This window comes from Schistosoma mansoni, chromosome 1 (genome assembly GCF_000237925.1).
Source record: "Schistosoma mansoni strain Puerto Rico chromosome 1, complete genome".
Classification (NCBI taxonomy): domain Eukaryota; kingdom Metazoa; phylum Platyhelminthes; class Trematoda; order Strigeidida; family Schistosomatidae; genus Schistosoma; species Schistosoma mansoni.
In genome coordinates, this window is record NC_031495.1 from 10,636,868 (window position 1) to 10,651,207 (window position 14,340).

At 36.7% G+C, this 14,340-nt stretch overlaps 1 protein-coding gene across 2 annotated transcripts in view; it reads left to right on the forward strand.

Annotated features, from left to right (window-relative positions):
- Positions 1–9,578: 9,578 nt before the first annotated feature.
- Positions 9,579–14,340, forward strand: part of Smp_079370.1 (hypothetical protein) — a gene marked incomplete at both ends in the record, with an annotated part of 29,563 nt that continues 24,801 nt past the window's right edge. For both annotated transcript variants that reach the window (XM_018793232.1, XM_018793230.1), the window contains 5 exons: positions 9,579–9,635; positions 9,674–9,719; positions 9,750–9,947; positions 11,121–11,824; positions 12,903–12,982. In XM_018793232.1, the coding sequence (XP_018647765.1) occupies positions 9,579–9,635; positions 9,674–9,719; positions 9,750–9,947; positions 11,121–11,824; positions 12,903–12,982 (1,085 nt within the window). The remainder of the gene's footprint in view (positions 9,636–9,673; positions 9,720–9,749; positions 9,948–11,120; positions 11,825–12,902; positions 12,983–14,340) is intronic.

Here is a 14,340-nt window from a genome sequence, read left to right on the forward strand (position 1 = left end):
TTCTTCTTCAAATGTAAAAACGAACTCGACAAACAAAAACACCCCTACCTTAATACCCGCGTCGCTTTTCGAGTTGACTGTTGCTTAGCTAAAGATACACGTTATGCGTTAAAACAAATAATATCGAATCTCTTAAAAGCATTTTAAAAGATCTAAACTCCTTTCAACTTTTATACGGTGTTGCTTTCTGAAAATGAAGAGTCTTCTCATTATCAATAAGCTGCTGGAAGATGAAAGTGAAAGCTACTTTCTTAATTTTCAGTTCAGAGGGTTGTATGACTTGTGTTTGTCCTACTAACAGACATTGAATGAATAACAAGTAGCCAAATAAGTTCGGTCATTATTCATCATTTGATGATATACTCTTGTCATACTCAAATAACAAACAAGTTTAATGTTCACCCCTGAACACTGGTTACGGCAATTTTAACGATCTTACATCATGCCTGCCTCTGCCTGACCTAGTGGAGCTAACCTGAATGAGCTTAGTTGAACAACGAAGGGGATATTTTCTCCAGCACTACCTTTCACACACGTCAGTACAAATTGTACTCCTCTCTCCATCAGCCAGGATTTTGGATAAAGGTGATTAGACCGATTGTTACGGGAGAACGGAAGACATTTGGCTGATTAAAACCCTCTTACTGTACATCAATTTTACTGTGTTGTTTGGATGTGTTTGTTTTACTTAACCTTTGGACTTGTTCGTTTATATCATTCTTTTCGGACATTTTGGTTTCTTTTGTCATTGGTTTGGTATTTGGGAGTTTTTGCTCCGGGAACCTACAAAATTGAAGGTTCGTTTTGTAATTGTTATAATTATTGTTGTTAGAACGACTTTGGTCGATTATTTGTGGATTGCGAATAAGCTTGGTATCTAATTTGGAGTTTTGGTTCTCTTGCCTACTTGGGTTCGTGATTTGAGAATATCGACGGCCAGTACTTCAATAGTTGGAACGGGCAAAAACTCATAATTGGACGTAACACCGATCTCCGCCGATTTATGCGGAGTGCTTGATCAGCCGAGTCTTTTCTTCGTCGCACACGTTAGCTCATGAACAGGGTTCGGTTGCTTCAAGGTAACATATAAAGTTACCGGTCGGTCTTTGCCTTGGACAATGTTACTGTGAAGTTGTAGAAAGGTCATATCATGCAAGACAATCTTGAAAAACTTACCATTATTACTTTCCTCTAACGGATTATTTAAACTGTTATAATGACATTCTGCTTAATTGTCGATAATGAAACCTACCAGAAATATTGGACGGTAATACTGACAGGCTAGTGCTCTGAAATGATATACATGAAATAGTCGTATGGATGAAAAGTTGACAAACGTCAACATATACAACATGTAGTCATCAACTCCACTTAAGTAGCCGGTATATCACCGTTAAGACGCACCTGTTAAGAGTTCTGTAACAAAAATATCGAAGTTTTGTTGTAAACTATGTCTTAAAAATAACTATATACCGTGATCTAGAGGTTATGAAGAGGTTTCAAACATTAATGTAATCATAGATAGACTTTAAATCCTGTGAAATAGAAATGATTAGGATGTCATATCCCACTCAGTTGAGACCTAAACAATAAATCCGTGTATAGTATGAGAATGGCTAGTTCATATTACCATAACTTAAAATAATAAATTGAGAGACGATACAATTTTCTCATCAATAAATTTGACCGATGCAAAATAATTAAACAAAGTGGAACATAAAAGCTCGATATAATAAGACTGACTAGTTTGTTTTCCAGATTCTCTTTATCTGTCTAAAATCAACATGTCACAATGTTAGTTACTTACAACCAAAATACTGGTTTCATATCATAATAGTGAGGATTGGTCGGAAAACGGCAAAAAGCATATGAGAATTAAAAAGTACTAAACGTGATTATCATTTAATCTACAAGATACGAAGATTCGGAAGGGGTCGAACACCCCACGATGATACTTTTTAGAGCATAAAATTTGTGGAAAGAGACGTAGTAACGACAACAAAATCATATAGATTGTCACAATAAAATGAGTAAAGCTGGGAAATGACGCAAAAGTTAAAGAAAGGAATTTTATTCAGAATTTAAAACAGGATATTACGGGGATCACTAATGAAAGTCAGAGATTGTCATGGTAGGGAGGGATATACAACTGCTTTCTGCCAATGTGTTACTATGATTTCATCTTTGTAACAAGGATTTGTTCGGAGAAACGTGGTTTTTACGAATTAATTTGAGTATCAGTTACTTCAAACGATTCTGAAATATTAACATCGTGTTTATTATCAATTAATAATGATAACAATATATTTCTGAAAGGGCAGGTACACGCCATTTTTACAGGCAAGATCTACAAGCTAAAACATATACTGGTTCACAGTATGTATCCCAAGAAGGGTTGTTTAGTAAATATATTCTATGAAAGTTGATAGCTGTTCATTCGTTCAGATATAATGAGTCTTCATCAGAATATTTTCCAAAGCGGAATCGCGTCCACGTTACATATCAGATCCAATCTCGACAATGGCATTATTGATAGCAAGTTGACCTTTTAATTTCAATTTTTGTATAGTGTATTAAGAGATGGGAACAAGCACTCTATTTTCTGTTCTTCCGGTGCAATTGCTTTGGAATGCAAATTTAAACTGATATGTACGAATGGAAGAAACACGAGTTGGGGATTCGATCAACTTTATATGCCTCTTTAGACAGCTTGTTTGATACATCCTGACCAATTAAGTGATTGAACGGGCTTTTTTCAAGGCAGGACTTAGTATAGGATCGATCGCACTAAATATTTTTTCACCTATGAAGCCAGGAGGCAAAAAGACAGACCTTTGTAACTGCGGTAGTATTCGTTCTCTTTCCTTTTGTTTTTAACACTTGCAGGTGACTATTCACGGGTTACTGTTATCTTCTGAACACCCTTGAACTCTGATTAATAGTTCTTACACCCTCTCTGTCAAGAGTTTTGTCAACGCATGAATGAATAGCAACCTAACCGAAACCGTGTTATGGTTTGTAGGACAGATTCTACGGCAATTCAAATAAATCCCTCTTCAAGTGTCCCTCTGTGCTAATGTGGTATGGCAACTCGAACTGATGTACGTACGTACGAAGTTCTACGTTGTGACTGACTGCTTTGAAATTGAAATCGCATATCTTTGGTCGATAGTAATAATAACTTTTTGAACTCATCCTCTGGTAAGTTAGGAAGGTCAGTGTGCTCGTTTACGCTTTGTATGGTTTCATCCAATGGGGTTGTACGAAATTCTGATGAGATCTAGAACGTAACCATGAATTTATCAGCTACATTGACTTTTAGCATGTTGACGACTCGAAAAGGTACTTCAAACCTTATGTAGATAGTTTCGAAAGTATCTATTCTGAGTATGTGACCAAGGAGGCCAGCAAATAATACCGGTGTATTAACTGTCATCTTCCATCCAGTTGCCGATTTTTTTGTTGCTGAGATAATAACTGATTACAGCCCCTATATATACCAATAGTGTATCGTCATTAAAGAGCGGGATTAAACAGTATGCATAGATCTCATAAAATTTTCCAAATCGCAAGAGACATCCAGATTAATTAACACATGCTTTACGTTTTGCTACATTCAAGACTACTCATTTCAGAATTTGTCACAAATGTGTCACCAACTGCTGCTATCAGTCCACGAATTCCAGAATTACTAAGACACGAAAGCTCTAAAAACAATAGGTTTATATACAATTAGATTGTCGATAGTTATCATACCTTCGAAAGGTGACCAGATTATTTATCCATTTTTGTTCAGGCTGTCCATTTAATGAACAGAAGATTAATTTTGCATTATGGGTTAGTTTCATCGCTCTAATCATGGCTATCGGGAACGCGTGGATGCAAGTCGAAAATTTTTCTAGGAATGAATACGAAAAGATCAGATGACAAGCGAGGTTGTATGTAGGTCATCCAGTATTGAATCCTGCTACACTAAGAATCTGGAGCCAGGCTATTTTAAGTGCCTATGTTCATTATTGTTTATTATTAATTCAATGAGAGGCATTTGACAGCTGGTGAATTCGTCCCATCAAGTTATCACTTTGCAGTCAGCTAGTTTTATTTCAGGAACGTCTCGTGTCTTAAAGTCAGGTCTCAATTTAGAGTAAGAAAGATTCAGCCTAGCGTACTGAAGCGCAAAACTTATATTGTGGTTCACAAGTTAGGAACGAATTAACTTATCGTGAAGCAAACAACAAGCATGTAACATAGTGGTGGGCTTGAATTCTGCTCTGGTCTGTTCTTGGAGCAGTGTCGACTGATGCGAATCAATTGCCAAAAAAGCCAAACGCCGATTCAGGGACCAAATGTTTATTGGTAAATTACGAAATGTATTGTTATAAGAGTAATTACAACAAACTTCTCGACAAGCCTTCTACTTTTAGGTTTCTAGGGGGAAATCTACAAAGTACTAAACGGACAAGGTCATAATTGTAAAAAGATAGAAGCTCAAGTCAAAGATCCAGTGAAACTAACTGTACTCATGGAAACAGTTGACAGTCAGTTAGGTACTTTGAGTTTCTGAACACAGTATAGGGGATCTGAAAAGAATAAGTGCACATTTCGCGGTAAACAAAAGGGATATTTTCATAGTCTGCTATAATAGGGACTTGATGCACACACATATATTTTCATTCATTTAGATGATCTTACAAATAGTCACATCTAAAGCCGCCGATAACAATGTAGCAATCGGTGAAGGTCGAAGTTCCCTTTTTGTGGGCAGTTCTGAATATTTCGAAGTGTATGAATTTTCATTTTCTTGTGGATGTTTTAGTTAATCCCCTATAGATCAAATACTGCTCTTGAGAAAAACCCTGAACCTTCTTCTAGCACTGGTCAGGCGGTGAGCCCTATTCATTACAGTTGGCTACTACCACCAACTATGGTTATTGCTGGAGCACATTTGAGTGCCTGTTCTCCCAAGGTGACGAATTTCAGTTTATGATAACCTCAGAACATTTCACATCTGTGAGATATTATGTCTTTTACCGAACGATGTTCAAATTTAATACTATGAAGCAGTCCATTTGGAAGTTGTCAACCGATTAAACTCCCTTCTAAGTCCAATCCTTTTGAGTCATTCGGACGATTCAAGGACATCTGGATAAAAGTAAATTGACTGGACGTATGAAGATCTTTAAGTAGCATGTTGAGTTATGGTCTCGGTCTGTATGAAGTGACTTTATCTTTATTAGTAGAATAATAGGCCAAATCCCAAAATTGTAGATTTGTAATGACGTGACTACTCAATCTATAGGATCTTACGTGGACGTCATACCATTGCTTATACTAACTCGTCCTATCGCGACAGACACCAATATGATGTCAAGCACTTCTGAAGAACACATTCGGGTCGGACACAGAATAAAATGTTTTATGCAAAAAGTAGTGTTGCAAAGTGACAACATCTGCATGACTGAACCATGCTATATAGACTAAGTGTTCGGGAATCATTATTCACATGCACACAACATCCGTCACAGCTTAAATTGGAGTGTAAGTGTCTGTAATCTATTGTACGTCTTCTTAAGTCCATCTTACGTCTGTCTGACAATGTATTGTATGTAGACTTTATATTATCTAGAATATACTCTTTAGTATTAGAATTCGCAACCGAAATTGGAACAGACTCACCTGATTCCTGGAATTGCATACAATCATCATGTCGGTTGTGTAGTGAAACCACTGATATTTAGAATTTGCATCATGGACATTCCAAAAATATCCTCCCCCACGAAATAATGTTGGGTCCTAACATCACAATGTTATAACCAATATGACGTTCCAAATTTGCATTATCTTCTCAAATCTCACCCATCGATTACTGTATGTGAGTATTTGGGGATAAACACTGACACGTAATTTAAAGCATTCCATCATGTGACTTTGGCTTGCATAAAAATTATGATATATATTCTTCTTGTTATTCATACCGGAATACACAGATGAATATGCATCGATATGTGTAATTAACACATGTGATTCATTTAGGCTTGATTCACCTGCGAAACAATCAAATGGAAAACATGCATCTGTCTCATACTCATTAGAATAATCTTGGACTTCATTTGGATTTTCTACCTGTGCAAATGTCATATCTGGGTAAACTGGTTCTCCCATTACTTCGTGAAAACTTGCCATTCCCTCCGATCCATCATACCACTGACTAGGGATTCAACTCAACATACATTGTTCGTGAGAATATCCAACATCTGACACAATAACATCACAAATGTGACCACAACTCGACTCATCTGGAACTTATTTGTCACATTCATTAGTGATATCTCTAGAGAGAAATCCATTATGAGGACCGCTGACATTAGACATGACATCAGAATTTGATTGCTCTGAAATATTTTCCTCAAATTTACTAAGGATTTCATTAAGGAATAATGGATCACTAGAGATACTAGTACTTACCCAAACTGAATCCAGTTTTCGATCATGATTCGATTCACTCGACGTATTTTCCTCAGATTTGTAAGAAATTCCATAAGAAATATGTCAATCATTACGACAAACCATATCTGGTACAATAACAAGAGAAATCTGGCAGAAAGTTGGTTGGTTAGAAACTTTCGTCTCACAATGATCCTGGGTTTCATTTAACACTGGACTACTAAGTGACGTTAAACCGCTTCTAGAAGTCTTGGGTAAAGATAAGTGATCATTAGAAACATCCGACTTAATAGGATCACAATCGCAAATTTTAGCATTAGTCTCAGCGAACTGAACCATAGTATTACGAACTGACTGAAAGTGTCCAGTTTTATCACATTTGAAGCATTTAGAATTACGAAATACACATGAATTACGTGGGTGAAACTTGCCACAGAACAAGCACTTACCAAAATTGTGCTCATCTTTGCAAACTGCTTCACAACTTAATGAATTGTTATATGAATAACCTTGATTACTCATTGGATTGGAACGACGTAGTGGAACTGCTGATGTCCTGACGAAAAATTTAACAAAAATTTTCCCCTTTACCGCATTCGAAATTTCTATACTTTACACGGTCTAGTAGCAGTTGCTTGAGAGTTGCATAAGGGAAACGACCGAATCTTTACTAAGCTGTATGTTTGTGGTGTTTGAATGAACCAATGATTCCCTTGTGTTGGTGAATGTTTTGGTTTTGAATTCCAAATACAGTAAATTCTTTCTTGCCATCTAATACTTCTTGATTAGATTGCGTTATTTCTGGGATTGCTAGTTCATATTGCAATTCAAATACTCCTAGACATCACAATGCTTTTTTTCCGATGAACGTAAGTAAATGAACCGCAAAATATTAAAGTCCCCATCATTTTCCTTGGTCACAACCCAGTTTCTGAGCTTCCCATGTAATCATCAAAAGCATCAAAATTTGAATGTATGTCCAACCGTTCCATCACAGGCTCCATTGCGAAGCCAATGTGATAATTAGGAGTATTTGAATTTTAGTATAAACTAGGAATCCCAGAAGAAAGTAATTTAATCAAGAAGTACTAGACGAACACGAACAAATGTATTGCATTTGCAAGTCGAAATCGATCGGTCCTCAAGTAGAAAGGAATCATTGGTTCATATAAACACCATAATTATGTTCGACTCCGAGGATGGTGTATCTGAGAATCAATATCACTACAAGCATACGAGTCTTTCTTGTCATCTTCTCTCAAGCGTAAGTTAGTACGAAAGACTTACCAAACTACTGAGACACATTTCTTCTCTTCTTTCTTTTCTTTCAGGTCAACTTATCATTCTGCTCAATACCACAGAGACTGGTTAAATACGATGAATACTGCTCAGACATTATTGAAACTTATGTTTGATAGGGTTATTCGAAATATTAGTGACTGAGATTTTCACTCTGATTACTTCAAATGTGCTGGAGTATGATAACCACGCATATATATCAAGGTGTAAAGCAAGGAAAATAAGACAAATATGATAAACATTTACAATAAGGTAAGGCTTCAATGTTATTCAGAATATCAGAATATGTGTTCACCAACTAAGGTCCACCGTATTCTGTAGAATCAGATGATGACGACATTGCAACGGTTTAAAAGTAATATTTTGGAAGCGAACCAGAAATATAATAAGGGTTGTATTATATTCGTTATCTTCATATTCGATGACCGAAGACAAACGAATTAGGCAAGACGTAGAATCAAAAACTTCCCGAATATATATTTCGGTGATATACTTTATTAGTACATAGAGGGGGAATCAGCAATCAAAGTATAATAGGGCTGAGTAGATACTGTTGGACTGAAATAACTGTGGCATTGAAATTGTAGACCATCAACTTTGATGGTCTATGTCGGATGATTGGAGGCCTACTCGAGTTAGACGGGGACGGTGTAATGAATAAGCTAACATCGAAGTTACACCTAGCGACCAGCACCTTACGTGGATTGCCCTATCGACGTATTAAGGGATCATGGATGCTCTGAAGACTGTACAACACAAAGGACGTTATTACAAGAATATATTAGTTAAAGGAGATATAAGCGAAAGTAGAACCACTGCCACATGGGCCAGTCCATGGCGTATGATTAATTGATGCGCGCTGATTGTCCTTGACCTTGACAGGGATCGATGATCTGTTCCATATTCAGTGACCCAACTGCCGGATGATTTGGCTAGGGTTCAGTGACATTTCACTGGCCCTACAAAATAACACCAGAGTTGGACGTCTTTGTAATAAACCGAGTTTATATTGACACCGGCAATTAGATACACCAGAACTTGTATTAGAATATAAAGAAAACCGGAAATGTAATATCCAGTATTTGTTGTGTGGTTCCGGGACTGTAGTACATTGGCCCAATCTTCATTGTATCGATATGGGTACAAACTGTCTAGAATGTCAATTAGTCAAAGTTTATGGAGTATTTGTAAATCAGTATGATGATGGAATAAGGCTAACAGAGAGATGGATGGGCGGAAGACCGAACGAAGGAATAAAGTCATACAACTGAGCAAAAGTTAAGCGACATAACTGAATCAACGCGTTTGACAGTTACATGCTCATCTAGGTAACGTACTTCAAAGTAGCCGTACTATTATATGGATTCAGAATGTCCATGTAAGACACTATGGGTTGGCGAAAAGAAGATATTTGAATAGTCTGAAATAAACAGATAAGAGGTTGCTTAGCTAGCCATCTGGAGTAGGAGTTCGTCTCAGGAGAGCATTTCTGAGATCCAGCGACGGCGTTTATTCAAATCCTTATTGATAGTAGTGTCCATCCAAATCAACAAGGCCAAGCTCGGTTTCGAAAGTCTGATAAACCGTTTAGTTTTTCATGCTGTTTACCCATATAATTCGTCATTTCTATCCAAAGACCACAGATCAGAATACCCTACCCAAACAAGTAATATTGTCTCCACATCTAATCCATAATAAAATAAAATGACGTCTTAACTTTAAAAAGCTACTGTAAGAGTTAACAAAGGACATCCGATCAACTAATCTTACTATTGAGGACTGAAAATTGCAGGCGGTTTTTCGTAGTGGTGACCTTGATACCCAAACCTGATGAAATGAACAGTATTGGTCGCCTAATCGAAGATATTGTACCGGTTAAAGTTAGTGGCAAGGTAGGTTCTGTTTTCGCTATTTAACTAGAACTTATTAGTGGAAGAAGAAGCTCTGTGCACTTGAGAGACCTGCAACATTTATAAGTAAATTAATGTTGTTTTGACCCAGTTTAGACTCACTAAAGTTATTCGTATTTAACGAAGATGGAAGTTTATGTCGTTGTCAAGATGTTCATGCCTACATTCTTGGAGTAGACTCTAAGCATGATGGAGTAATTATGTTCGTATGTACATACAAGTTACGTTGTATATCATTTCGACATTTCGAGGAGATGACTAAATGGGATGACATATTGAAAGCTAATTTGAAATGTAAGTTTGAGCTCTCATATAAGGTCCGTGATTTTTTTCCCGCTAATAACTGGCCCCTATGTATACAACTTTAGAGCATTGATAATAACTTTGTGTTGCCATAGGTACTAATGCTAATTGTAATGTTGTCTTTGATTGTTTAATTATGGACAACCTTCTAAAACGTATCACTAAAAATACTTTAGACAGATTTGATGTGGTTGTCTCCGTTTCATGTAATATACATATGTATCCCACTTTTGCTTAACATAATCCTCCACTTTATCGATAAAAATGTGTGGAGGGGACGGCTAGATTTATCATTTCTTCCAACTCTGCTGTTGTATTCTGGCAATGAAAGTAAACGTACTTCCAAGGTTTCACTAAACTGCTCAAACGTCCAATCAGCAACCTGATATCACAATCCCAATAAATCAAATGCAATTACTATGTCGAGTGATTATATGTTTCACAATCAGTCTCTTACAACGTTCCGTCACTTAACGGATTCTGTAAATATTCTTACGGATCATCCACAACCTGCATGAAGTCAGCCTGATCGTCATCGGTCATTATTTCATGACTTTTTCGGCCTGTGAAGCATGACTGAGGTCATTAGTTTAGTCAATGGGTAACGAACCTATACTGAGACAGCTGTTATTCGAATTAGCCTTGTTAGTGTTATTTAACTATTTTTAGCAACGTGATTCAACGGCCTGTCGCCAACATTCAGCATATGTAAACAGGTTTCAATACTGAAATATTTTCGAGTAATTGATTCTGAATAATTACTTACCTCAATGGATATGAGAATGAAAAACACTATTCCTGACTCCGTTAGGATGATGATTATTTGAAATCAAGACTAAATAGTTTTGGTATAACGTTTTATTCTATGTTTTTAGTTTCCGACCTAATCTCCAACATTTTGGTGTCGAGTTCAATAATCTTAATTTCCCTAGTGATAACGATGGCTTTCTACTAGAAAAATCCTTACTAATTATCATTAGTTTAATTTGGCTTTTATCAACAAACATGCATCCCATAAAAACCCCTTCGTTTAAGAATAATCTACTCATTATGGGCATCAGTGTATGGATTGGTCTATGACAATATTCCACTAGTTGCTTTTAAAATACGTTTCCTTTATGTCAGTTTCTTAAGTTGACTTACTGTTTCTTTTGCTCCCTATAGGTTCATATTTTCATGCCGATTTGATTGTCGCTCCTAAAAACAGCATTTTGTATAGTTATGCACGTCATAGGAGACGTTTTCCACTCATTCAAGGACCTAAAAACCAGATTTTCTCTTCAAGAAAATTGTATCCTACATTATGCAATAATTCAAGCGATGGCTATTTACATGTGACACGTGATCGTATATGTTTCACTACGGGCCCGGGTTGTTCCCATCCTCGTCTGTTAGCAACATGGACTTTTGATAATGATGAAATAGTGCAATGCGGTACTGCCCGTGTTCAGAACACTGTGAGAGGAAGCTTCACTGACCCTCCATCACTCTTTTTTCTCACTGCCTTCTCTGACCATCCTGAAGCTCCTGGAAGTCACCTTTTCTTATCCAACCGGGCTACTGACTTATGTGATATGATTGAACATACTAATCAAGCCGCAGTTTATCAAGCAGACTGGAGACGCCTAACTTGTTTAGCTTCACTTATTGATTCTCCTGATTGCTCTAAAGGACGTGATTCTAACCAGACTGTTTCTATATGTAATCCTATCCATTCTATTACCAATCATTTCTACTCGAATGCGACTCAAAATACTGCGGTTATTTCTAGTACCGAATATCTGGATAAATGTATTAATGATGAAGTTATTATGATAAATTCGCCACCCTCGTCTAACAAACTGACTACCAGGAATACTGCAGCACAGGTAGTATTGCACTTTACGTCGTCATAACTTTGTACCTCAAGACTCTTTGTAGCCATGTTTGGCTACCTACTTACTTGTTTTGTCATGTTAGTAGGAATAGTATTCTTACGACCATTTCTGCTAACAACAGCCAAATCACGGTAACAGTACTTGGTATATTAGTTTATTGCGTGTCAACAGTGAAGCCATGTTCCCACCTCAATTATAGTTTTCTAAATGCGTTCTCATTCGGATCCAGTGCTCTTCAGTTTTTCTTCTTACTTAAATTCATGTTGTTGCATAAGGGTTTTTTTTGACAACCACCCTGTTTGCTAACTAGAATATTCACCTCAAACACTCCTGTACAAGTTTTTATCAGCATACTGAGATTATTAAAATAACGTTTTCAGATTGAATAATCATCTGTAGCAGAAGCTTCGACAAAATTCAAGACCTTTTAAACATCTTGAAGGAAAGGTTGGGTACGTTTACATGCGTTTCTCACTTCTGACGTGTTAATGGCTACGAATAAGTTATCATTTGCATGTCTGTGTTTGATTTGATATAAAACATTAAGAATTAACCCTCTACATGTTTCGAATTTAATAGACTGAATATATTTGTTGACTGTAAAAAATGTTTGTATGAACATTTTTATCACATGTTAAGGCTAATCAAATTAATGTAATAATTCAGGTGGAGGATTACATAGAATAGCTTAATTAATGCATTGAGCTTAATCATTCCCTACACAGTTTGTGTGATCTTTGTGGGAAAAATACTAAACTACCTTCTGCTTTGGTACCGTCAAATGACAAACACACACAAACGTACCTACTGATTTAACTGAAAGTGAGAGTTAATGAAGCAGTTAAAATCCTTATCCAAAAACTCAAACTTATAATTTCCTAATCTTATCGGTCTTATTACATTATGGGGCAACTTTTAAAGTGATGCTCATGTGTTTCTGTTGGACGAGTATTCCACTTTGCTTATCACATTGCACTTGAGTCTTTGTCATATTGTGATAATCGACTAGGTAGCGATATATATGTTCATACTATTCCTCAACCTAATGTTTTATAAACTTTTTGAATAGATGGAGATTCATCCAAATGAAGGTTCTAAAAAAGTAAAGGAGGAAATTCATGTTGATTCAGTCAGTGATAGAAGAAAATGGTGGGTGTTGTTGATTATTGTAAATATATTTAAAGTTCATGATATTAGTTTTCTGTATGTACACGAATTTCAGAGGAAAACCAGTTGAAAAATAGATTACTAATGTATATTCGAGTCACCAGTTATTATTAACGTGGACTAATTTACCATAGCATATTAGCATGACGAAATGAAATTAACAAGATAAATAACAAAGGAGACCGGAATAATATAATAGCAATGAAAATGAGAAAGATTAAGCATCGAGATTATTGTTTAAAAAGACAGAGTCGAAAAATACGTGTGACGGTATCTTAGTTTTAATCATCGACAGTGTCCATGTTTACTTACTGTTGAGGAGTCTCAAACAGTGGCGAAAGTACTTTATTGTCTCTAATTTACAATAGTTCGCCATCTAAAGTCAGTCCTTGATGAAAGCGAAAAAATTGGACTGATGTTCATAGCTCATCAAAATAACTCATTGTTAATGTGTAGGCAAAAATGCTGTGTTACAATGCACTTGATTATCACTCATAAGATTATATCTGTGAAAATTTTAATAGTCTAATTTTTTAATAACTATATGTTCATGTTCAAATGTCTGCGTACGTGTTTTGGATACCTTCCATGTTCCAACTCATTATTAATGATAAAAGTGTAAATGACTTCACTCTCAACATTTGAACAAATATTGTGCATCAAATGTATAGCAAACATTAGATGTACAATTATGTTTTAGTAGTCTCAGCAATCAAAATTCTAAGTAACTCCAAAGTTTCGCCCTGTAGTCTGTTTGAAGCCTTTCCTGGGAAATGTCCAAAATTATCAAAAATAAATGAGGTCGAAATCATTTCTATACTAAGCATTTATCCAATCACGCCCCCAAATGCCCTGGTACGGCCGAGAGTGGGGAGAGTCAACTCTCACTCTCGAAATGCTCTCATATGACCACGCGAATATATAGCCTCTGCCAGGGAAGTCCTACTCACTGCCTTCTCGTGGCGGGGGTGTTGTTCACAAAAGTGAGAGGACGAAAAGCGAATGTCCGGCGCTTTAACCGGGTTGGTGGACACGGAAAGTTCACCTAGGGGAGTTGGAAAACCCTGATTCCAAACCAATGGTGCACATGGGCTCCAGTATCCTGAAAGAACGAATGGCGTATGAACCAACTGTTGGTCACCGGCTACCATGGGACTGCATCTCCTCACGATGCTCCACTGCCTTGTGGACTAGACCTTTAGGTCAAAAGCTCCGGGTGTGGCCCCCTAAGAAAACCACCTGCTTCAGTCTGGGCACCTGGGCAGTATCACAGCCCTCTTATTTATTTTATTTATTTAAACATAAATATTGTACATGGTAGCACCAGATAAATATGTGTC